This window comes from Carassius gibelio, chromosome B3 (assembly GCF_023724105.1).
Source record: "Carassius gibelio isolate Cgi1373 ecotype wild population from Czech Republic chromosome B3, carGib1.2-hapl.c, whole genome shotgun sequence".
NCBI lineage: Eukaryota > Metazoa > Chordata > Actinopteri > Cypriniformes > Cyprinidae > Carassius > Carassius gibelio.
Genome location: NC_068398.1, coordinates 38350751 through 38377959, shown reverse-complemented (window position 1 = coordinate 38377959; position 27209 = coordinate 38350751). Strand labels below are relative to the sequence as shown.

At 38.3% G+C, this 27209-nt stretch overlaps 3 protein-coding genes across 7 annotated transcripts in view; 1 reads left to right on the top strand and 2 right to left on the bottom strand.

Moving 5' to 3' along the window:
• LOC127953355 (zinc finger protein 501-like) overlaps nucleotides 1–11908 on the bottom strand; it is a 364750-nt gene extending 352842 nt beyond the window's left edge. For 3 of the 4 annotated variants that reach the window (XR_008153141.1, XM_052552575.1, XM_052552576.1), the window contains exon 1: nucleotides 11223–11650. Coding sequence is in view for 3 of the 4 variants with exons in the window: in XM_052552575.1 (XP_052408535.1) it covers nucleotides 11223–11637 (415 nt within the window). In the remaining variant the exon portion in view is untranslated. Of the gene's footprint in view, nucleotides 1–11222; nucleotides 11713–11792 lie in introns of those variants that run through there. The other variant, XM_052552573.1, reaches the window with a different exon arrangement.
• The window catches only part of LOC127953356 (zinc finger protein 271-like), a 104059-nt gene that overhangs the window by 26406 nt on the left and 50444 nt on the right, over nucleotides 1–27209 (bottom strand). The gene's annotated exons all lie outside the window — the stretch shown is intronic.
• LOC127953411 (uncharacterized) lies at nucleotides 11824–15977 on the top strand. The gene is made up of 3 exons (XM_052552655.1): nucleotides 11824–14466; nucleotides 14578–14713; nucleotides 14852–15977. Exons 1-3 carry the CDS (start codon nucleotides 14273–14275, stop codon nucleotides 15653–15655), a joined length of 1134 nt encoding a protein of 377 aa, XP_052408615.1. The 5' UTR covers nucleotides 11824–14272; the 3' UTR covers nucleotides 15656–15977.

Sequence of the window (27209 nt, the reverse complement as noted above, 5' to 3'; positions counted from 1 at the left end):
ATATTGTAACTGGATTGGATTATGAGGGAGACTGATATTATAGAAAAAACTTGTGAAATAATGGTTTTCATAAAATGAAAGGGCACTAAAGTTTATCTTTCTTCATCAGTTTATCTACTTACTGATATGAGTTCAACTAGTCTTAATGATACATAAAAATGTGAATTTTGAGATGTATTACGGTCGCCCCAGATGACTTTTTTTAAGGCTATGTATTATTAACTTAAGTGTAAAAACACTAAAATGTCATATCCATATTTTCGGTATTTTAAAATTGGCCTATTAAAAAGTCTTGTCCGTCAATGATATATATATATATTAGGGCCGGGAGTTTAACGCGTTAATTGAGATTAATTAATTACACAAAAAATAACGCGTTAACTAAGATTAATTAATTACAGAAAAAAAATCCCGTATTTTTAATAACTTATTTTTGCACCATGGAACGTTTCTCACTGGATGAGTTTCGGCGGACCGATTATACTGAAGCACCAACTAGCGTTCGCATATCACCGCAGCAGCACATCGAGCCTCAAAGATCACCTCAACGCAAAACATATAGCAGCTAGCGTGGACTTTACACTTTATGTTGAACTATGTATTATTTTGTTGGTTCAACAGTTTATGTTGAACTCTTTATTGTTTTGGCCAAGGTTATTGAGAGTTGGACTTAGTATGTTATGGCCTCTGAAGCAACAGAGAGATGTTTTCTAATAGTCAGTGTTTCCAATGTTCTGAATGTAATTGACAGTATTGTGTTTTACTTAAAAAAAAAAAAAAAACCTCTTTACAGAAGGTTCCAGCACCTATAAGCTTCCTGAATTTCTAAAATGTACTATTTCTAAATTGTTTTTAAATATGCTATTGCTACACTTAATGGCAAAAATTGCACTGGTCTGCTAGACTTGGTTGAAATAAACAATATTTTGTTGCTTAAGCTTATGTATTCAGTCATTATTCAATGGTATACTATAAATCCATGTGAAAAAAAATTACTTCTCACTGTTCTCAGGTCAAAAATTATATGCGATTAAAATGCGATTAATGACAAAGCCTCTAATTATTGCTAGACTTGGTTGAAATAAACAATATTTTGTTGCTTAAGCTTATGTATTCAGTCATTATTCAATGGTATACTATAAATCCATGTGAAAAAAAATTACTTCTCACTGTTCTCAGGTCAAAAATTATATGCGATTAAAATGCGATTAATTAATGACAAAGCCTCTAATTAATTAGATAAATGTTTTTAATCGAGTCTAGGGCTGAAACGATTCCTCGAGTTACTCGAGTTACTCGATTACAAAAATTCCTCGAGGCAAAAACTCTGCCTCGAAGCCTCGTTAAATTCCTATGACGCGCACTATACGCGCGGCGCAGGGATTTGATTGTGTCACACGGACCGTTTATTCACACGGACCTTTTGAATTTAGTTGGCGCGATGGCGGAGAATAGATCTATATATAAACGGCAGAAATTGTCTAAAGTGTGGGATCATTACACACTTAATGAAGAAGAGAACAAGGTGCAGTGTCTCTACTGCAAAATAGAGCTGGCATACCACAACAGCACATCTTCCATGATTCAGCATCTGAACAGAAGACATCCACTCTATGCTGTTTCACCAAGCATCGCTGAAACAAGGTAAGTTAACGTAGTCTAAGCCTATTGATGTTCGCTGATTTTAATCCCATACTGCATTTGTAGCGATGTCGTGATGCGGTTTGACTAGATATGATGTTTAACTTTGATGACGTTTTAAAGTAGTAAACGTAACTATCACGTTCAATTGCAAGAGAGTATAGCCTAAAAAAAGAACCCCTTCACACGCATGCACGCACGCACGCACGCACACACACACACACACGTACATTTTGATGTTTGTTTTGAGATTACAGCTTATTATTTATAATTGTTTATAATTGTTTTATTTACATAATTTTTTTAATACATTTTATACATTGTGTACCTGTTTGGCTTGATATTTTATATTCATTTTTTGTTCTCAGGTTAACTAAACTAAGTTTGCAGAAGGTGCAATCCTTTTTTTTGTAATGTTGTGTATTAAGAAGACAAAAAACTAAGTTTATATTAGTTTATATTATATTATAGCACAGTAGTGAAGTAGTTCTACTTCGTTACTATACATCTCTGTTTGTGTTGGAAGTATTTCGAAATCTGTGCGCAGGACACGGGCAGCCGATCAGTACTGGAAATGCAGAGCTACATGTCTGAGGCACAGATAGCAGGAAGCAATTAGCCGTCAGTGTACTGGTGCACAAATAAGAGTCCCTTTTCTGCGCCCACTAAAGCTGCACGAACTTACTGTTACCGGTCAGCGCCCTGAACACGAGTAGACCATGAAGAGATGTTCAGATCAACTTCTCACGTGTTGGATGAGAAACGAAACGGACTAAACTGTGACAAAACTTTTTTTTTTTGTAAAGTGGAACTTGCATACACGTTTGAAAAGCCAGAAGTAAACGACAGTTGATTATTTTTATTTTACCTTAAAATTACATTGACTTAATTTGATTTAAAAATCATCTGCTGTAGCACACTGAGAAAAAGTGTTTCATTCATCCAATTAAACAAATTTAGGGTAATGATTCACATCTATATTTTTTTACTTGAGAGAATAGTTATTTATTTTTCATTGGCTCAAGTAAAAAAAAAAATATAGATGTGAATCATTTCCCTATTTTTTTTTTTATTATTGGATGAATGAAAACACTTAGCATCTTTGTTTTATTCGCACCAACATTATTTGATTTTAACATTTTGGAATAATCTATTTATATAGCATACTTTTATTTAGTCTGTAAATAAAGACACAGGTAAAGACCTTTTTAAAAAAAAAAAAAAATTTAAAACTAAAATACTGAATGCTGATCAAGAAACATCTTATTGAATGTGTGTTGATTGTTTTGTTTGGATTGTAGAACTATGCAGTTATTGCCTTTAATTTCACAGGGTTACAGTTAATCTTTTAATTTAAAGGTGCCATATGCAGAAATTGAGGTAAAAATATCCATAACATGACCTACACGCATCAAAAGAATGAGAAGAAATAAGGGCGATGATGTCATTAAAAAAATGTCAAGTTATAGTGCTGCAGAGATATCAACCTTAATTAGCATTAGCATTACTAGCCCCGGCCCGACAGGTGTTGTAATACCAGTTTCGGCCATGGGAGGCGGTATGCAGGCAACATAACCACCAGCCAACCTGCAATACACGAATAACTCGCAGGGCGTACCTGAACCTGAGTCAATCGTGTGGAAAGTACACCCCACTACTTTCAGTTCAGAGAAGAGAGCGGAAGGATAGCTGAAGCCCTTGGCAAGAGACCAACACCCGCTACAGGGAAACAATCACGCTCGGAATCACAAATCAAATCCGATAAGAATACCAGAGTAAACATCGGCACTGCTTTTAATCGCTGGAGACAACTGATAACCGTAGCTGCGTTTGATAATTAGCTAGCTATAATTTAACGTTACCCATTTTATTATATAGGGTTGTTCATGTCTTTACTCATGTACATCTCATCAGTAAAGACGCTCCTGTAATTAGAAGTATATCTCCAGCACGTGTGTTCAGATCAGGGCTGCCAGGTTTTCACAACAAATCCTTAAAAAAGTTAAAATATAGGTTTTTTAGCAGGGTTGCCTTGGTAAAATTTGCATTTTAGGGGCTAAATATCACGTTATTTGTATTGGGGTCGCTGTGACCAGCGGACATGAAAAACAACCACCACAGACTTGGCAACACTGGTTGGCATTTACTACACAAAGCCGTAATTCACTGACAATCTACACAACATCGATGTTAAAATCGCAGGCGATTCTTTGACGATTTTGAAAGCGATTTTGTGTTAGTTGTAGGTAGACTAAGGCTCTGGCAGTAACTGCCGCTCCACCTGAACCAGTGTTGCCAAGTCTGCGGTTGTTTTTCATGTCCGCGGTTTGAAGCAATCCCAATACCAATAACGTGATATTTAGCCACTAAAATGCTAATTTTACAAGGGGAACCCTTTCCAAAAATTTATATATTAACCCCGGGAAGCAATTTTTATCGGGGAACCTCCCGGAAACGCGATTGGGCTAGTTTTGAACTAGTTTTAAGAAGCAACTGGTCAGGATTTGTTGTGAAAACCTGGCAACCCTGATCTAAATGCACATGCTGGAGATATACTTCTAATAACAGGAGCATCTTTACTGATGAGAGGTGCATGAAAATCGCATTCGATTTTTTGCACAGCCCTATGGATCATAACTAACATGCTCTGTCTAGTCTGTTGGTCTCCGTGTCCTCTTTGCTTCGTGGTTTTTCTGTGCGTGAAAAAATTGATGTGTGGCGTGAAAGCGTGTGAAAAGAGTCAATTGCGTGTGTCTCACGGTGAATGCTTGAGAGTTGGCACATTAGTTCCCAAGCAGAATAAAGGACAGGTTGATTATTGCTGTTTAGCGTTTGTATTAATCTATGATGTGTCCCTGTTTGCCTACAGGGACATAAAAAAATTAATTAAAAGTGATGCGTGGACCAAGGTGTCTGAGATTGTTCATTTTAAGTAAAGGATCCTAATATTTCGTCCACAAAAATATTTAATGAGGTTATAACTCCTTGTGGTTAGTCTGCACGAGATCAACAAGCTTGTTTGCTTTGCGGCCGCTTTAAATACAAAATAAGCATTCGATCTACGTTAGAGCATCTGAGCGCTCACAAATCTTTCTGCAGCATCGTGAGCAGAGCGGCAAGAACGATTTTTGACGCTCTAGACGCCGGCGGTGTGAACGCACAGTTAAGCTTCGGCTATGGCTGTAGTGTTGTTGTGAAAGTAGGGGCAGAGCATAGAGACTATGCCGTTTCTCGTTTGTTACTCTAGAGTAGACCAATTCACTTTATTGAGGCATACTGCCCCCATCTGGTATGGAATGTGGAGTATGGAATGGAGTATGGTATGGAATGTGGAGTATGACTTGATTCCCCGTTTGGGGATCTCTGAGAATTGAGGTAATTTTAAAATGATATTTTGACAAAATAATGTTTTTTAACCTTGGATGGATTTAAACCTAATGTACAGGACTTATAAACAGTGATAGGAAGCTTAGAATTTTCATCTTACTGGCTCTTTAAAATAAATAATATTATCGTTCAGATATAAAAATGTCATAAGATAATAACATAATTTTCTATATAATTAAGTAAGAAAAAATAAATATTAAACTGTAACTATGCTTCCACTATTCGAGCTCGCTGATTGGTTTAAGAATAAACGGCCAATTTATCTTAGATATTTTGAAGTGAGTGAAGTGAAGTGACATTCAACCAAGTATGGTGACCCATACTCAGAATTTGTGCTCTGCATTTAACCCATCCGAAATGCACACACACAGAGCAGTGAACACACACACACACACACACTGTGAGCACACACCCGGAGCAGTGGGCAGCCATTTATGCTGCAGCGCCCGGGGAGCAGTTGGGGGTTCGATGCCTTGATCAAGGGCACCTAAGTCGTGGTACTGAAGGTGGAGAGAGAACTGTACATGCACTCCCCCCACCCACAATTCCGTCCGGCCCGAGACTAGAACCCACAACCTTTCGATTGGGAGTCCAACCCTCTAACCATTAAGCCTTGACTTCCCCATATATGCATTTTTGCTGCATATATGCTCCAGAACAACAGCAGCTGTGCCAAGCAGTGCCAGCCAGAGTTATTTTCTGTTCATTGAGAGCTAATTTAATAAAGACTATCTAGCTTCTGAGTAGATTAAGTTATTAACCCAACAATAGCGGGGTCTTAATATAAATTCCAACAATTCCAACATTTTCCCCATTGTATTGTCACAGGTAGGAAAAGAGAATTTTTTTCTCAAACACAATAGATCCATTATTGAAACTCAGTGAAAGTTTGATCATGGCACATTTGGCAACACAAATGGTAGAAATGTCTTGTGAAAAAACACACCAAAGTTGAGTGTACACACTTCGAAGGCCACGGACATCGAAGACCAGGTCTCCGAAATGCACAAAGGGCCCTTCGAAGTGCGTGAGATGCTCCGCCTTTGCTGGATTTCCTAACTCCGCCCCCAGAGGTTCCCGATTACTGCTCTGTCGCATTGCAACGGTGCGAGAAGAGCGCTGACGAGAGGATAATCCTGCCAGGATAGGTGGAGCCAGAATTGCTCGTTTGTGCTTTTATGTTTTACATCATAATGGAGGAGAGTTATGTAACTCAGGCTTAGCCAAGACCGAGGCCAGGTAAGTTACACTGGTTTGCTGCGTCCTTTGTTTGATTACAACTTTAAATGCAGGTTCTGGTTCGGAGCTTATTTGAATATTATAATTATACATATGAAAAACTACAAAATACACACACTTGCACACACCGCAGTTCAAATGCTGACTGATATGTTAAGAAGGTGTGATTTTTATATAGTTTATTGTCTTGACCAAGGTGATATTTAGGGTTTGCAACGCATTTTTTTTTCCAGCGGTTAAGCATAAAAATAAAACTGAAAAAAAATTAAGTGCGTAGTATAGCTGCTGCTGAACATTGAGCTATCACAGCTGAACAGTGCTATGTTTGAATTTATTATTCTGAAAATAAATGATTCTGACAATAAATGTTGTTACATTAATCAGAGGTGGACTTTAAGGAAGTACATTAGTTAAGTTTACTCCTACAAATATAAAGTACTACGTTTTGTTTTTCTCACAGGACAGCAGCACTACAAAAATATGGTCTTTTACAACATGATGCATTGTTGTAGATTAAACTTCCAAACAGTATATTTACTAGGCAACTTTAAATTGAATAACATTGAACATATTTAGAAGTAAACTGCAACATACACAGTAGTGCAGAAGTAATATTAATGTAAAACCATCCTGACAAATTATTTTTCAGAATAAGACTGTACATACCTTTACTTTTACTCTCAATACCTTATGTATATTGGAGTATGCAAGATAATACTTTTACTTAAAGGATAGTTCAGCCAAAAATGACAATTCTGTGATCATTTGCTCACCCTTAACTTGTTCCAGGTTTGTTATTTTCATTTTTGGGGTTTTAAACATATGGTATTTGTAGTTACTAAAAATGGTTTACATAACTACCTCAATATTTCTTCTAACTACGTTTTCATAGCGCTAAACAATTCCTCTTTTCCTTCTTTCTCTAAATCAGACTGGACCCCTGTACTGCAGGGGTCTCTGAGGAGGTGCTGGCCATTCACCAAGAGACTCACCTCCTGAAGACCCCAGAACACATGGAGGCAGCGCTGGGCTCAAACTGATGTTGTTTTCCTGATGTTAATCCTAAACTATGCTGTAAATGATTGTAAAAAGTACTTTCAATTACAGAGCAATTTGTTTTAATGTGTAAAAAATATATTTAACGGATGAGAAAAACTAAAAGTTTTGTGAAAAAATTTACAAGCTGCATTAAACTTATTAACAACTAGTGTTGTCACGGTACCAAAATTTCAGTATTCTGTACCGATACCAGTGAAAATCCACGGTTCTCGGTACCAAGAAAAATTATTAAAATTAAAACTTTTTATCACTAAAAATAAAACCAATGCCATTCTTTATACTTATTTTCAAATGTGTTTAAAGTTTTTCTACAAGTTATATAATTATGAAAAACAGTAAACAAGTTTCACCCAAATTTAATTTGTCTTTTAATGTATGAAATTTAAACATTTTATTTTTGTAAATAAAGGGGATTTACTATTAAAATTAAAACATGGAAGAAATATTTTGTGATTTATTTCTTTAAAAAAAATAAAGTTTATTAATTTTTTCAACAGTAGTAGCAGTATCACATACATGTGACTAAATAATAGTAATATTTAGCAGCACAATGCCTTTATGTAAAAATGAACTTTTAATGAATGCATATTTGTCATTTTAACTGAACTTAAGACTGGTGGTGATGCTTAAGATATTTTTGGTCATTGAGGGTTTCTGTAAAAAAAAAAAAAAAAAAAAAAATAGTAATAGATCATATGAATTATTATTAAAAGATAATACTGCTAATAATTCCACTACCATACTAACAATATACAATGCACTATTAATTGATCAGCTGCTGGGTTCATGAATATTAATCACGTTGTATGCATTTGGTCAAACTGATTTGCTGAAATCAAACCAGGGACGGTAATAGATAAATGCCAGCCAATGAAATTGCCATTTGCGCATTAGCTCCGCCCACTACTGGAAAAAACGTCATATCTTTTTTTTGTTCGAAAAATATGAATAATTCTAAATGAGCTCCATTATTTTGACGAGAAGACAACAAAGAATATAGTTTACATGTAGGATGTTGATTCAGCATGGTAAGACTCTCGCGCTCTCTCCGCATGTGTGAGAAAGCGACAGTGAGTTGTGCGCCTTCACACAGAGTTTACAGAGCGTCAAATACAGGTGCGCTGTGCGTACATTGACATGAATCGGAAAGTTCAGATCGCTTGATAGAGAGAGAAGTCTGAAGCTCAGATGCTGAAATTAATGCAAGTGTCACGCGCTTCAATCTATGTAGTAAACAAACCTGCACGTCTCTGCCATTCGATCATTCAAAGACGCACAGAACATGCAGGATTCATATTTCAAACAACTTTTGCGGCTTAGGGTTAGTTCACCCAGATAGCAAAATTATGTAATTAATAACTTACCCCTCATGTTGTTTCAAACCCGTAAGACCTCCGTTTATCTCCGGAACACAGTTTAAGATATTTTAGATTTAGTCTGTGTGTACGGTATACTGTCCACGTCCAGAAAGGTAAGAAAAACATCATCAAAACAGTCCATGTGACATCAGAGGGTCGGTTAGAATTTTTTGAAGCATTGAAAATACATTTTGGTCCAAAAACAGCAAAAACGATGACTTTATTCAGCATTGTCTTCTCTTCCGTGTCTGTTGTGAGAGATAGTTCAAAACAAAGCAGTCTGGATATCCGGTTCGCAAACTAATCATTCAGTTCACCAAATCGAACTGAATCGTTTCAAACGTTTCGCATCTCTAATACGCATTAATCTACAAATGACTTAAACTGTTAGTTTTTTTATGTGGCTGACACTCCCTCGGAGTTAAAACAAATCAATATCCCGGAGTAATTCATGCCCTCAAACAGGACACTGACTGAACTGCTGTGAAGAGAGAACTGAAGATGAACACCGAGCCGAGCCAGATAAAAAGAACCGAGGAGCTGATGATACTGCGCATGTGTGATTCAGTGTGAAGCAGACCGACACACAGAGTGTCTAAACTGAACTGATTCTTTTGGTGATTGATTCTGAACTGATTCTGTGCTAGTGTTATGAGCGCGGGTAAATCAAAGGCTTGAATCAAGGGCAATCATCGCAAATGACACCATTACGTCGAGCGCAAAAGAACCAGTGAACCGTTTTCTAAAACCAGTTTATTGAAAGAACTACTGGTGATCCGAAAACCGATGCAACCGGTTCTTAACTCGTGAACGAATCAACGGGGCAATTTTTTTTTACCAGAACTTTATTTAGTTCCTGGTTCCTGCGGTGGAAACACACCGAGTACAAGTACAGCCCAAAGTCTCTAGTTCCTGGGTAAAGTTCCTGTGGTGGAAACGCAGCTCTACTGTCATATGTGCAAGCCGTTCTGGAGGTTAACTTAAGACGTATGCATCAAGCACATGCCTCTGAGATATGAGAGTTTGACAAATATTGTTTACAAGAACAAAGTTTCCTTACTTTAGCAAAGGAAAACCAGTCTCTTCTTGGCTTAGATTGAAATCCTCCTAATTAGGCTAATGCTTCTAGTTAGTGACCAGCGATTTGTTTTGGTGTCTCTCATCCACGCTTCCATGTTCGTCACTAATCACAAGTGCATGTGTGTCCTACGTCATCTGCCCAGAACCGCTTGAATATATGACAGTCAGGAGAAGTGAGGAAAAAGTGTTTATACCATTTAAAACATGGATGCTTTTCTTACAAAAACAAACCAATTCCCTACAGGAAGCCTTTATTCATCTCTTTTTATTACAGATGTGCATGCTTTATTTGACTACTTTTGGACTATTGAACAAAAACACCCTCTAAGGTGCCGTTCACATGTAGCGTCTTTTTGCGCGCGCTGTGCGATGGCCCATTTTTTCCAGGCACGTCATGTAATGGAAGGCACCGCATCAAGTTAAAAACATCTAAACTTTTCAGAGAGCCGCAAGCGCACCGCGGGTCATGTGACAAGAACTAACCAATCAGCTTCATCCTTTCACGTAACAACGTTGAAAACTCAGCCGAGATGAAGGAACAGCTGTTCATAGTTGTATATGGATTGCCATTTTTAAATAAATTTAGTAGCAGAGCTACTGCAAGTGATTTTTAGTTGCGCAAATCCATTTTTCCTTTGCTGAAATGTCAGCGTCTTCATGGAGAGAGCACGTCATGGTTGCTTAGCAAAGGAAGACGCCTCAGGGGCGCAACTGCCCGAGCGCTTTGGAAAAGAAAGAGAAAGTGGCGCGCCTAGCGTTTTTCACGCGTTTTTAGGCGCGATATGTGAACGGCCCCTTACTCCAATTCTAACGCTTGGAAGAGCCAGGATAATTATTTATATAAATCAGATTGGATTAATCTGAAAGAAATCAGTCATATACACCTAAAGAGTTCTTGAGAGTGAGTAAAACAAGGCTTAACTTTCATTTTTGGGTGAACTAACCCTTTAATATCTTTCTTGTGGTGAACACAAAAGAAAAAAGATATTTTGAAGAATGTGGGTAACCAAACAGTAGCTGGTGCATTTTCATAGTAGAAAAAATACTGTTCAAACTGTCTGGTAATACACATTATTCAAAATAACATTTATCATGACATCAGAATATTATTATGTTTTGTGAACAAATGTTCTGTATGTGTATCATGGCCTTATTTTAGTGACTTAAAATACATTTTTCACTAACCACAAATAAACTTTGTTTTTTCAAAAACACAAACATGTACTTCTACATCCATGCAGCACAGCATATTATTGTTGCACAGATTGTGCCGATTACAGTGTTATCAGATTTAAGTTATTAATATGCTTAATAACTAAAAAAAAAAAAAAAAAAAAAATACACACACACACACACAAATGTCTGAAAAAAAGTCTCAAAAATACCCAGGAAAAAAAAAAGCTTTGTAAGCCCATACCACAAACATTCATTAAAAATGAATGAAGAATAAACACCAACCTCCTTGTTCCTCGTGTTTTATTTCTGGTTCCTCCTGTTTTATTCTCCAGGTTTCTGTTTCCTCGTGTTTTATATCTGGTTCCTCATGTTTTATTTCTGTTTCCTCGTGTTTTATTATGCAGGTTTCTATTTCTTCGTGTTTTATTCTGCAGGTTTCTGGTTCCTCGTGTTTTATTGCCCAGGTTTCTGGTTCCTCGTGTTTTATTGCCCAGGTTTCTGGTTCCTCGTGTTTTATTTCTGTTTCCTCCTGTTTTATTGTCCAGGTTTCTGGTTCCTCGTGTTTTATTTCGGTTTCCTCGTGTTTTATTCTGCAGGTTTCTGGTTCCTCGTGTTTTATTTCTGTTTCCTCGTGTTTTATCGTGCTGGTTTCTGGTTCACTCGTGTTTTCTTCTCTCTCCTCTTTTACAAACTCCATCTTCACAGCAGCAGATCTCAGTTTAGATGATAAACTCCTCCAGATATTCCTGCTCGCTTCAAAACTCAGTCACGACTGTGAGGACGAGAATATTACAGGTATTTACTGAACTGATTCAAAATCTGTATTGTTTTTCTCATAGAAACTTGTCTAACCGTTTTTATTGAGGCAGCACACCGACGTAACAACAGAGAGCTTCTTCCTCTGAGGTTTAACTGTGTTCGTCAAACAATCGTATGAGTTTAGCGCCTCCCGCTGGGCTGGAGCGAAGCGACGAGAGGAAGAAAGACCAGCGCTGCGTCCGAAATCGTATACTGCGTACTGGGTACTACATTTGAATTTGAATGTTCTACTCGACCGTTAGAACAGAATGTTCTATATAGTATGAATGTGGGTAGTATGAATGGAACTCGTGCATAATACATCCTAAATGTTGGTGTCGTCACGTGACGTGCTTCTTCACAACAGCGCGAAAATGTAAAGAGCCCACTCGACTGCGCGAACATCAGCAATTGTTTAATTAATTAATATTAATTATTGTAGTTGTTACCGCTTTCATCTGCGTTTTAACGTTGATAGGATCAACAGCTCAGAGGAGGAATAGGTCAGCTGCTCGTAGATCACGCCTTCGTCGACAGCTTATACAATGTTTATAAAATAACTTAAGTATAATCACCTATAGCTTAAAAATTTTACCTCAGAATAAGAAGAGATGTCTATAAACACCGTGACAGAGTTTGATTTAGATCAACGAAATTAAGTAGTTTATTGTTATGAATAATTAAAAATACACAGGACAAACAAGACACGTGAAAAAATGAATAAACTTGAATTAATGCATACATATATATAGAGAGAGAGAGAGAGAGAGAGAGAGAAAGAGAATGAATACAATATATACTTACGTTAAATAAATATTACAAATAGATACAATATATACAAGATAAATAATATATACATAATATAAAAAAAAAAGTAAATACACATTTACAGACTGTGAGCCCTACAACCTACTGCCACCTGAATGCTGCTGTGCCAATGCTTCGACTATACTTCGAAGATGGATCTGACCATCGCCTCAGCCTCCGGCTTTCACGACAGTCCATCATGTCCATCATCGCTGCGTTGAAGTCAGACTCTGACCATGGCTGGGAAAAGGATATTGAGGTGCTGTTGTTCCTGTACTGGCTGGCTCATGCAGCATCATATCGGGTTGTATCTCGTCACTTTGGGGAGAGAATTTATCAAAGCCCACCTTGAGAGCATTGAGAATGACTAGATAGACGAGTAGTAGACGAGAGTATTCAGATTATAGCACAGATTATAGATAAATAGATAGATAGACTAGATATATAGATAGATAGACAGACAAATAGATAGAGAGATATCGACCAACAGTGACCCAAACGCACTCACTTCCCTACAGCACAAGCTTTCCAACCCAGTTTAAAGCCCATCTTTCAAGTTGAAGATCATTGTGAATGAACGTGTAGATAAATAGTGTAGGAACTGGACTTCCGTTAAGAAATTAATCATAAATTGGCATTAAAACAGTTTTTTAAAAGAAATTGTGATTAAAATTACTTCCATTGTGAAAAACGCTCTGATCGGAAGTGACGCAACGGCTGGTAAACATCGTCTCTTGGTAATGGAGTCAGACAGTGAAGAGGTTGCAGTTGGCATAAATGTCAACTCTTACGATGGGCCATTGCCGTATAATTTCGAGCCGCCTAGACGAGAGAGTGGTCAGGTAGAGTTAAGGGGAAGGGTAAATGGACAGAGGAGAGAGATAGAGTCGTGGTGTGAGGAGAATCGGTTGAGAATTGGGCAGGTGTCTTGGTGAGTGACAACAGGCGATAGCTAATTGTGGCTAACGTTGTCTCCATGTTTATCACATTGCAGTATCTTTAATAAATCATATTTAGCAATATTGCTGTCGACTTTGTTGTTTTTCAAGCATCCATGTAGATTGTCACCATCTATGCCAGCAACATGTGTCTTAAAATAATTAATTTAGATCCCAGATTTTAAATGAATGTTGTAGGATGTAGGCTATAGCTTACATCTGTGACGGTCAGCTAGTCTGGATAGGGATAGAAATTCTGTGCATTTCTACACAACATAGTTTATCGTGACATTTTGTAGAAATAGACTACTTGCACGTAGATTCGTGACGTACTTCCGCTTTGAAGTAATAGAGCTCGCTGAGTTCCGGTTGTCGGCCATTGTTTTGCCGTTTGGAGAAAATGTTACAAAAAAGTGTGTTTATAGATTTCAGAGACAGGAGAAGGTATAGAGCGCATACTGTTGTGTTCCGCTATGTACATCTTCTGCAAAGTTCAACGGAACTTTAAGTTTTCACAGTTTTCCTGCAGATGTCGACCTTAGAAAACGGTGGCTTGTGAACATACGTCGAGACGATTTTTGTCCTACCAGCAATTCTAAGGTTTGCAGTAAACATTTTAGCATTGATCAGTTTAGTGAACCGCAAACACCAGAGGCACGGAGAAAGTTAGTAACTGGTGCTGTGCCAGTGCTCTTTGCCTGGAATAATTACACAGTTAAAGCACTGTGGCCCAGTGTGTGGGAGAGGAAAGAGAGGCCTGCCGAAGTGGTATCCGCTGAACCCTTACCCATGGATGTAACGATGGATCATGATTACTGTAGCATTCCTGAGCCTTCTTCATTAGACCTGGCATGTACTAAAGTAGAAGAACTCTCTAATGAAGTGGAGGAACTGAAAAAACAGCTACATGAGCTACACGTTCAGCGTGGTTTCGGATTGGAGCGGTTTGCCGGATCAGATGAGGACATCAGATTTTACACAAGGTAAGTCTAAACATTGGTAGAATCTTACATATAGATGTGATTACATCTACTCAGTTTTAGATGTATGTAAACAATTTGTAAATGTATTCAGTATAAGACTTCTGCTTACAGGTTTCCCAGCTACCGTCACCTGATGTCGTTCTGGTGGCTTATAGAGCCATCCATACACAAAATCATTCGTGTGTCCAGATCGAAATCTGCTGCCAGAAAGCATGAAGATGTCACACGTGTACTGCCACCATCAGAGGTAGGTTATATACTTGCATGCACACGATAAGTGTGACTCTACATTTACAGAACACCGTACAGGACAGTATTTAAAATGTGTTATCTATATGTTTTTATACACTTAACTTACCTTTCATGCATTTTTTTACTTTTCCAGAGACAGCTGCTGCAGCCAATTGATGAGTTTTTTCTTTTCCTTATCTACTTGTCAGTTGGTTTAAAGGAGAGAGACCTGGCACACCGAGTTCATATGCATCCTTCCACAGTGAGCAGAATAATTTCGACGTGGACAAACTACCTCTATACACTGCTGGGATCAGTGTGTGTGTGGCTTTCAGCAGCTGAAGTGAAATCTAACCTCCCTGAAGAGTTCACGGATTTCCCAGACACACAGGTCATCATTGACTGCACTGAGATCAGATGTCAAACACAGTCCTCACCACTACTCCAAAGTGAAATGTACTCAAATTACAAATCTCACTGCACAATGAAAGGCCTCACTGGAATAGCTCCTCATGGACCAGTGACATTTGTCTCTCAGCTTTATGCTGGGTCAATGAGTGACATGGAGCTCTTTAAACAGTGTGGGATAACAAAAAGACTGACAGAAGACATGGCAGTTATGGTTGATAAAGGCTTTTTGATTAGTGACTGTGTCAGTTGCAAAGTGTACTGTCCACCGTTTCTCTCCAGGTTAAAGCAGATGCCAGCACATCAGGTGAAAGAAACACAAGCAATAACTAGACTGCGTGTGCATGTGGAACGAGTCATTAGGAGGATCAAACAAAACAAACTTTTTGATTGTGTCATCACCCTTTCCCACAGTGTTAACATTAATCAATGTTTTACAGTCGCATATCTGTTGTCAAATTACTCTTATATGACAAATAACTCTTATATGACTGTTTACTTTGAGTACTGGTATGCTATTTTACATTTATGGCTTACTTTAACTCAGTGATCCTCAAATATGGCTCGCGAGACTTTCCTGCATGCTAATCAATGTCTTTAGGATCATTAGAAAATCACAGGCAGGTGTGTTTGATTATGGTTACAGTGAAAATCTGAAGGAAAGTGGATCTCGCGACCCAGATTTGAGGATCACTGCTTTAACTGTTACTGTTTTATTGCCATTTTTTATGTTAACTCTGAATCGGTTTATTTAAAAAAAAAACTTATGACAAGAAAGATAAATGAAATTTACTGTAAATGAAACTGGCATTGTACAAATAAGAGAATGGAATTGAACATAAGAAACAGACATCGTACAAATAAACATTTTATTAACATGTTTGAGTGCTGTTTTACAGATGTCATTTCTCTGACAACTTGATTTCAGTTACTGTTTCATTGACAGGTATTTAGGCATGTATGTGTAAAAGTAAAAATCCACCTTCTCTCTAAAAACTTTGTGCACTGAAGTGTCACTGTAGATGGGTCAGCGACGTTTTAGAATTTCAAAACAGTAAAAAAATAAAAATGAAAAGACAAATTAAATCTAGCATTTTTAATGTAAATCTATGTGTATATTTTTTGTTTTTATAAGTGCCCTTTATAAAAAATAACAATATATGAAATTTTAATGTGTGTCTTTGTATACAGTCCTTGAAATGCCATACGGTAAAACGAAGTGATTTTTAGAAATAAATAAATATTGATATTCATGACAAAATAAATACAACCAAGAATGTAATAGTTGATCTGTAAGTATTCTATAACAAATTGCAAAATATAAACACCTACACCACAAATACTACATATTTTGTTTTAACGACTACAGAATGTCATATATATATATCATACTAGCTCTCCTCCATTATTTTTATGAACCATGTAAACAAACAATTTATTTTTATTTATTTTAAAATCCAATGTTTTGCCATATGACATATTTTGTTTTACTGTATGACATAGTACAATTTCAATGTTTCATTGCATTTTTAATGTAATAAATTGATGTAGGCCAATTCAGAATGATTTCAAAGAAACACAAGGCATCTCAAGTGAACCTTTTATTAACAGTAGAATATATATTCCCAACACTTGGAACATTTATTTTCTCAACTCTCTTTCAGTACAAGGAACACATAGGCGGTGCTATACAGTCATGCCCACAAATATTGGCACCCTTGGCAAATATGATCAAAAAAGGCTGTGAAAATTCATCTGCATTGTTAATCCTTTTGTTTTTTTATTCAAAAAATTCACAAGAATGTATCCTTTCATTGGATAATAAGAATTTAAAATGGAGGGGAAATATAATTATGAAATAAATGTTTTTCTCAAATACTCGTTGGACACAATTATTGGCACCCCTAGAAATTCTTATGAGTAAAATATGTCAAGTATATTCCCTTTCTTATATAATCACAATTTTGAACACTCCAGCGTGATTATAAACATGAAATTATCCAGCCATTGCTTCCTGTTTCACAGAAATATAAAGTGGAGGGAAAACAAAAGCCCAAATGCCCTTAATCATCCGTCACAATCAGAAAAACCAAAGAATATATTTCTGATGTTCAGCAAAAGATGATTGAGCTTCACAAATTGGTGAAGTGGCTTTAAGAAAAGAGCTAGAGCAGTGACAATTCCCATTTCCACCATCAGGACAATAATTAAGAATTTCCAATCAACCGAAAATGTTACGAAACTGCCTGGAAGAGGACGTGTGTCTATATCGTCCTAATGTGAGGTGAGAAGGTCAGTTTGAGTGGCTAAAGACTCTCCAGTGGTCACAGCTGGAAAATTGCAGAAAATAGTTGAGTTTCTGGTTCAGAAAACCTTTAAAAAAATTGTCAAACAGAACCTACATCAACACATGTTGTTTGGGAGGGTTTCCAGAAAAATACTTAGCTCATCCAAAAACAAACTAAAGCATATTCAGTTATCAGACACAACTGGAACTTCAAATGGGACTGGCTTCTATGATCAGATGAAACAAAAAATGAGCTTTTTAGCAGTAAACACTCAAGATGGGTTTGGTGAAAACAGGGATAAAAAGTACCCCATGTGTACAATGAAATATACAGCTGTATTTTTGATGTCGTGGGCCTATATTTCTGCTGGAGGTCCTGGACATCTTGTTTAGACACACGGCATCATGGATTCTATTAAAACCAACAGATAAAAAATCAGTAAGTGACTGACTCTGTTAGAAATCTTATAATGGGCCATGTTTGTATCATTCAACCGTACAATAATCCAAACACAAACCTAAAAAACAACACCGAAATGTGTCACTGAGCTCAAAACCAAGCTTCTGCTATAGCCATTCCAGTCCTCTGACCTGAACCCTACTGAAAATGAGAGGAGTGAACTGAAGAGGAGAAGCTGGGAATCTGAAGGGTCTGGAGTGATTCTGGATGAAGGAATGGTCTCTGATCTCTCGTCAGGTGTTCTCTAACCTCATCAGGCATTATAGGAGACAGTTTTGAGCTGTTAAACTGGCAAATGCAGGATTAAAAAAGTATTCAATAAAAGGGTGGCCTTAATTGTGGCCAATGTGTATTAGAGAAAAACATTTATTTCATAATGATATTTCCCCCCATTTTAAATTCTTATTATCCAATGAAAGGATACATTTTTGTGAATTTTTCAAATAAAACATCAAAAGGATTAAGAATGCAGATTAATTTTCACAGCCTTATTTGATCATATTTGCCAAGGGTGCCAATATTTGTGGGCATGACTGTATGTAATACATGACAATATCAGTCAGATTTACAACAGTGAGATAACTTGTGAAAAATTCTGTTTTTTAACATTCATTTAAAAAAGAATTCATGTCTGTTATTAAAAGGTTATGAACAACCAAATCTCATATAATTTACAACAGTTAGATAACTTGTGAAAAATTCAGTTTTTAACATTCAGTTAAAAAAGAACAGTAACATTCATGTCCGCTATCAAAAGGTTATGAACAACCTAATCTCATATAATTTACAATAATAGCTCATATCAAAAGATTCATCACTTTTTCATGAAAAACGTATAAATGTATAACAGTAACATTGTTGAGACAAACAGTAACATTATCTTTCATCAAATGTGTAACTCCTCACACAGTTTTTTTGCCTTTCAGCTACAACAAAATTCATCACTTTACTAAACCATTTCAAATTAAGACAAACCTGTTATTCTTGATGAACAAACATCACCTTCATATATATCTATATATGAAGCCACTTTCCAGAAACATTGTGATGCTGACTTCAACTCAGTTCTATAGATAAGATACTGCCTATACTGACAAAACTGGCACATCCTGACATTACTGACATCATATACTCTCACAGTTATACCTTTCCCTCCTCTTAGCTAGGTTCTCCTCTCTAGCTGCAGGATCTGCCCTTTGCTTTGCACGGAAACGTGCACCCCTCTCCTTACTAGAAAGAGGCATCTGTAATAATGTGAAGAAATGCTTGAAACAGGCAAAAATATATTATATATGTTAATATTAATTCATAGTAGTTGTACAAACTATATATGTTATAAAAAAATTAAGAAATAACTAAATAATTCAGTTAAATGCTCTGTGTCATATGGTATAACAACATGTCATACGGTAAAATCGTTTGTCCGTATGACATTTTTTGTTTGCCCTTATTTCAGTTTCATGCTTTGTCATTTATAACAGGCAGTTGCTTGGCCACCTCCTTCCACCATTACACTTTACCTTGACTTTTAAACTTTACATTTCACCTGTAAATCAATATTTTTTCAAATTTTAAATGTATTAAACCCTTTTTTGACGTTTGACCATATGACACCCAAATATGTGACGCATGGTAACACACTTGGAAAAGGTGAAATTACCTGAAATTTGGGAGCAAAATCTTAAACTTACATTCAACTTCTTCAGGGGTCCTCTGAGTGATGTCATCACATGTCACATGACTTAAGTCATTAATATTCAGTTCCAAAATGGCTTCCAAACTTTGTTTTACTGTATGACATAGGGAAAATGTGTCTTTGCGGAACAATTTGTTTTAGATACTAATGACATTTCTTAAAGGTCTATCTTACTGATACTTTAATATGCTTATCTTATCTTTTTTCATTTTTAAATATTTTTTATCATTTTAAATGCAATTGTCTTAAATAACTTTAAGTGAATTCCGTTTGACCGTATGACAATTGACCACATTAATAATCTAAACGTTACCTATTTTTGAATTTTTCACACAATTATGAACAGTGAGGAGGACAAATGATGTGAGATTAAAGCATATATATAATTTTAAACCTATTTTATATAAATATATAATATTTATTGCTTGTGGAAGTCCAAATCAGTGCGGCACGTCACTGACCCAGATACGCTGGACAAAATAATCCTCCTGGGCCCACACCATGAAATCACACCACTGCATTCCTGAGACCTGTATCCGTCCCTGCACTTGGTAATAGTATGCATGGCCCTTTTTTAGGGTGAGAAACCCGTTGTCCATTTGCAAATATTTGCAGTCAATAATGTTTTTGACATTAGGACATTTAATTTCAACAAGTCCAAATTGAGGACTGTCAGTTGGATCAAAGACCACACCATCAGGGGATGCACCAAGCCAGGGAGCATTTGGATGGATGATTAAACCACAGGGTGAGTAGTTGACATTTTTCAATTTACTGTATTCCATGGTTACCTCAGACTCCATTTCAGCACCTCTTCTCATCTCTGCCGTCTGTCGGCTTCCTCTGATGATTCGCTCTGCGAGGGACTCTGCAGAGCTCAGGCCTCTGACGTGACATCTCCCGAAACCTGGAAGCTGTTACACTTGATCTGCAAAGCTGATGCCAGTCAGGACAAGAGCTTTGCTCGCGTGTTACCTCTTCAATTTTCTGAGCCATATCTAATGGTGTGTTTAGACTTTGAAGGTGTAAGAGTTCCTCCTGAGTGCAAACAAACATGCATTTAGATGGAGCAAGATGATGTCCTTCAAGAGGCAAAGGTGGAGTTGATGGGGCATCATGTAGTGTGATGTACCGTGATGTTAAGGCTGCTGGTAGGACAACACGCTTCCTTCCTGGACCAACCCGAATGCACTTTCTATAAGTGGCTTGTCAGGTGACATGTTCATGGTGGTAACAAGTAACTTGTCCTCAAGGTTGAATTCTGAATCAGAATCTGAATCAGAATGAGCTTTATTGCCAGGTATGTTTACACATACGAGGAATTAGTTTTCGTGACAGAAGCTCCACAGTACAACAGAATGACAGAGACAGAACATAAAACACATAATAAAAGAATAAAAAAATACAAATAAGTAGATAGTGAATGACAATATACAAATGACAATTGTAGGCAGGTATATTACAAAATGCAGTTATGTATGTACATGTAAATTATGTGCAAAATTTAAGTGTATACTAAGTATGTGTGTTAGATAAATAAAGTGTATGTGTATATAAATATAAAGTGTAGTTTGTTCGCCGTTATTATCAGCTGTTCATAAGATGGATTGCCTGAGTGAAGAAACTGGTCCTGTGTCTGGTCGTTCTAGTGCTCAGTGCTCTGTAGCGTCGACCAGATGGCAACAGTCCAAAGAGGGAGTGTGCTGGATGTGAGGGGTCCAAAGTGATTTTGACAGCCCTTTTTCTCACTCTGGATAAGTACAGTTTTTGAATAGAAGGGAGGGTTGTACCGATGATTCGCTCAGCAGTCCGGACTACCCTCTGTAGTCTTCTGAGCTCAGATTTAGAAGCTGAGCTGAACCAGACAGTTACTGAAGTGCAGAGGATGGATTCAATGATGGTGGAGTAGAACTGTTTCAGCAGCTCCTGTGGCAGGTTAAACTTCCTCAGCTGGCGAAGGAAGTACAACCTCTGCTGGGCCTTTTTTACGATGGAGTCAATTTGAATGTTCCACTTCAGGTCCTGAGAGATAGTGGTGCCCAGGAACCTGAATGACTCCACTGCAGTCACAGTGCTGTTCATGATGGTGAGTGGGGGGAGTGCAGGGGGGTTTCTCCTGAAGTCCACGATCATCTCCACTGTTTTGAGCATGTTAAGCTCCAGGTTGTTGAGAGTGCACCAGACAGCCAGCTCTTTAACCTCTTGTCTGTAAGCAGACTCGTCACCATCCTGAATGAGGCCTATGAGTGTGGTGTCATCTGCAAACCTCAGGAGCTTGACAGAGGTGTCCTTAGATGTGCAATCATTAGTGTACAGGGAGAAGAGCAGTGGGGAGAGAACACAGCCCTGGGGAGCTCCGGTGCTGATTGTACGGGTGCTGGATGTGTATTTTCCCAGCCTCACTAGCTGCTGCCTGTCTGTCAGGAAGCTGTTGATCCACTGACAGATGGAGGTGGGTACAGAGAGCTGATTTAGTTTGGGCAGGAGAAGGTTTGGGATGATCGTGTTGAAGGCCAAGCTGAAGTCCACAAACAGGATCCTCACATAAGTCCCCGATCTGTCTAGGTGTTGCAGAACATAATGCAGTCCAATGTTTACTGCATCGTCCACAGACCTGTTTGCTCTGTTGGCAAACTGAAGAGGATCCAGCAAGGGCCCAGTGATGTCCTTCAGGTGGGCCAGCACCAGTTTTTGCAAATGACTTCATGACTACAGACGTTAGAGCCACAGGCCTGTAGTCATTTAGTCCTGTAATTTTGGGTTTCTTAGGGATGGGGATGATGGTGGAGGGTTTGAAGCATGAAGGGACTTCGCACAGCTCCAGCGATCTGTTGAAGATCTGTGTGAAGATGGGGGTCAGCTGGTCAGCACAGGATTTCAGACAGGCTGGTGTAACACAATCTGGGCCTGGTGCTTTTTTCCTTTTCTGCTTCCGGAAGACCTGGCGCACCTCATCCTCGCTGATCTAAATTGCAGGTGCCCCACCTGAGAGGGGGGATGCAGGAGGTGAGAATGGTGAGAGTGCTTGATTGGAGAGGTGTTCAGGATGGGTTGCAGGAGCTGTTAATGGTGTGAATGTTTGTTTGGAGAGGCATTCAGGGCTGGTTGCAGGAGTTGTGAAGGGTGTGAATGGTTGTGTGGGGAGGTGTTCAGGGCAGGTGATGGGTGTTCTTTCAAACCTGCAGTAAAACTCGTTCAGATCGTCTGCCAGTCGTTGATTCTCTACAGTGCTGGGGGGGGGTGTCTTGTAATTGGTGATCTTCTTTAGACTTTTCCACACTGATGCGGAGTCGTTGGAAGTGAACTGAGTCCTTATTTTTTCAGAATAATTCCTCTTTGCCACTTTGATCTCCTTTTCCAATGTGTATTTAGCCTGTTTATACAAGACATTGTCCCCCTTCACGTAAGCATCTTCTTTGGCCTGACGGAGCTGTCTGAGTTTTGCAGTGAACCACGGTTTGTCATTATTGTAAATTAGTTGAGTCTTTGTGGGAATACACATATCCTCACAGAAACTGATATATGATGTTACGGTCTCTGTGAGTTCATCCAGATCGGTGGCAGCAGCTTCAAAAACACTCAAATCAGTGAGGTCAAAACAAGATTGTAAATCCTGCTCTGCTTCATTAGTCCATCTTTTTACAGTCCTTGATACAGGTTTAGCTGATTTTAGCTTCTGCCTGTAAGACGTTATAAGATGAACCAGAAGATGATCAGAACGTCCCAAAGCTGCTTGTGGAACAGAGTGAAATGCATCCTTTATTGTGGTGTAACAGTGATCCAATATATTACTGTCTCTTGTGGGACAAGTAATATGCTGTCTGTATTTTGGCAGTTCACGGGAGAGATTGGCTTTATTAAAGTCCCCAAGAATGATTAAAACAGAGTCTGGGTGTTGTTGTTCTGTCTCTGTAATCTTATCAGCGAGTTTCTGTAAAGCTGAGCTCACATGCGCTTGCGGAGGGATGTAAACACTGACCAGAATGAACGAGTGAAACTCCCGCGGCGAATAGAACAGCTTGCAGTTAATGAAGAGTGTTTCGAGATTTAAGCAGCACGTCTTCTTTAACACAGTTACATCTGTACACCACCGTTCATTGATGTAAAAGCATGTCCCGCCGCCGCGTGATTTCCCCGTAGATTCTGATTCGCGATCCGCTCTAAACAGCTGAAAGTCCGGCAGATGGAGCGCGCTGTCTGGTATGGTGTCATTCAGCCAGATTTCCATGAAACACAGAGCAGCAGAGTGTGTGAAATCCTTATTTGTCCTACAAAAAAAAAAAGCAGAAGGAGTTCGTCCATTTTGTTGGGTAGAGAGCGGAGATTTGCCAGATGGATGCTAGGCAACGGCGTTCGAAATCCGCGCTTCCTGAGTCTGACGAGCGCTCCCGCTCGCTTCCCCCATCTGCGCGTCCTGAAGCGCTTGATCAGCGCCGCCGCTCCTCCGATAACAACATTCACTAAAACATCTGAATAATTGAAATCCGGAAAAACATCTTGTGGTGCGTTCTGCCGAATGTTCAGCAGTTCTTCCCTGGTGAAACTGATGGCAGGAATATAACTAAAGACAGGACAAACTAACAAAAACATATGCAGAGCTCGTCACGGAGGCAGCCATCCTGTATCGGCGCCAGTACAGTCCTGACTCAGATGACCAGAACACCGCAAGTACTGAATTGGGCTCTTTCACATCTTTTTGTTTATTCAAACTGAGATTTGTATTTGTTCGTTCAGGTGCAGGAGGGACTTCGAGGAGAACTTCGCAGAAGAGAGCTCGGTTCAGTGTCGCTGTCCGTGATACGCGGCTCTCACTCTCTCTCTCCGCACTAAACACAGCACACGAGTAACCAGCTACTCTGTTCAGCTTTTCAGCGTCTTGTGTTCGGATGCTTTAATGTTTAAATCGACAAGTGGTAAGGCTTAAAAACACGTGATAAAGATAAGCTTTCGTGACGATGCGCAACAGTGGCCCATCAACTGTCCTGAGCATCTTTTTAGGCTGGCCTCAGCCAGTCGTGTGCTAAATAAATATCAAGGTGAAAGTCATTATAACTTGCTTAGTATAGACCCAGCTCCCAACCCAACTTTGAGAATAGATTAAAGGCGATTAGATAAAGGTGATTTTTATCGCCCAATAAGAGGCTCACGGCCCACCACTAATATATATATATATATATATATATATATATATATATATATATATATATATATATATATATATATATATATATATACAGTATATTTACTTAAAATTTACTTTTTGTCTAATTGTGTCTTAATTTAAATTACTTTCCTTCCATCAGCTTGGTGTTTAAAACAAATAAATGGATATAAACACAATCTAAAGAACATTTCTTGCCACTATCATTTGATTCAATTTGTTTTGTGTTTGATGAGAAATAAAACCAATAGCTGAAGAGGTTTTCTGAAGATGAAGATTATATGTATTTATCAGTGTCTTTGCTATCACTATATATACAACTATAAACTGATGTGACAGACAGTGATTAACCTCATTCAATAGATATTTGCATAGACAGGCAAACATAATCTCCTAATTTTGTAAATGAAGCCAATTACATTTGCATTAAGCAGAGATTGCACTTGTCTATAATTTAAATTAATAGCTTACTTTTACAAACTGAGCTTTCCATGAACAAAAATGAGTTTTGCCTGTATGTCATGATAAAGAGGTAAATCCAGCCCTGCTTTTAGAAAGACACAGAAGTGAATTCAGTGCTTTTAAAGGGTTCCTATTATAGTCTTTTACAAAGTCTTGATTTTGTTTTGGGGGTGAACTAAAACAGGCTCTTATTCTAGGATGTTCAAAACATTATTTTTTACATATTTTACATTATTAGTAGTGATGTGTCATTCATGATCGAATAGTTCTATTTGAACGAATCTTTTAGGTGAATGAATCGTTCTCGTTCACGCAATCCACTGGCTCATATTTCTCGTTCAGTGAAGTTCCTCCCTCCACAGCAGCGTGGTGCTATAAGCAGCGCATGTGCAGCTCAGTGAACCAGGTAACAACCATTTCATCCTGTCAAAGAATTACTGAACCTCGAGCCAATAGCCTTCGAGTATGAGATGTGACAGAGTATGTGATTTGTTGAATGTAGTGAACGAATACGCCCTTCAATGAACGAGTTTCATATGAGTCTGAACTAGAACTATAGATTTTATAGTTCGTGAACGCAATGACTGAACTGGTACCCATGTCGTTCATGCATGAGTTGAGTGATTTAGTACATCTCGTTCATGAATGAAATGACTCAACTGGCACACATGTCATTCGTGAACGAGCTGAATGAACGGATACATGTCGTTCGTGAATGAAATGACTGAACTGATACACACAAGTCGTTCGTGAGCGAGTTGAATGAACGGATACATGTCGTTCGTGAATTAAATGAACTGGTACATAGCTTATCTCGTTCGTGAACGAAATGGTTAATCTGCCATTTAGCATATGTCAATCTTGGAAAATGCAAAGCGCAGTTACAGGTACTGTGCACATACGCTTGTTTTGATATTTAGCAACTCCACGTTTAATCCCCTATTTATGAATTTGAATATATAATATATAAACTGTCTGACCAAACAATTAAAATGCTAATTAGGCAAGAAAACCTTGTGCTTTGTTCATCTGAACAACTTAATAAGACTTTATTTATTGAATGCGATTTATACACACATTTTAATAAAGCCAGATCAGTTTTTGTAACAAGTGAATACATTCGTTGACTAAAGACATAACACATAATACACTCTTTTTTTTGCCACCTGCTGGCATATTTTGTGTAATACGAGGAAATGATCACTGATCGAATCAGTGAACAATTCTGAACGAATCATTTTGGTGAATGAACTGAAAATGAACTTATCTCTTGAAAGAATCATAATTTCTACCTCTAATTATTACCAAACTTCTCTCCCCAGTATGGCATGAATGGCTCGAATAGTTCCTGTATCAAATGAAGGCCCGCCTTCTGAAATATGAAATGTGCTGTGATTGGTTAGCTGGGCCAGTGTGTGTTGTGATTGGTAAGCTGAGCCAGTGTGTGTTGTGATTTGTTAGCTGGGCCAGTGTGTGTTGTGATTGGTTATCTTGGCCAGTGTGTGTTGTGATTGGTTATCTCGGCCAGTGTTTGTTGTGATTGGTTAGTTGGGCCAGTGTGTGCTGTGATTGGTTAGCTGAGCCAGTGTGTGTTGTGATTTGTTAGCTGGGCCAGTGTGTGTTGTGATTGGTTATCTTGGCCAGTGTGTGTTGTGATTGGTTATCTTGGCCAGTGTGTGTTGTGATTGGTTATCTCGGCCAGTGTTTGTTGTGATTGGTTAGTTGGGCCAGTGTGTGTTGTGATTGGTTAGCTGGGCCAGTGTGTGTTGTGATTGGTAAGCTTGGCCAGTGTGTGTTGTGATTGGTTAGCTGGGCCAGTGTGTGTTGTGATAGGTAAGCTTGGCCAGTTTGTGTTGAGATTGGTTATCTCAGCCAGTGTGTGTTGTGATTGGTTAGCTGGGCCAGTGTGTGTTGTGATTGGTAAGCTTGGCCAGTTTGTGTTGAGATTGGTTATCTCGGCCAGTGTGTGCTTTGATTGGTTATCTCAGCCAGTGTGTGTTGTGATTGGTTATCTCAGCCAGTGTGTGTTGTGATTGGT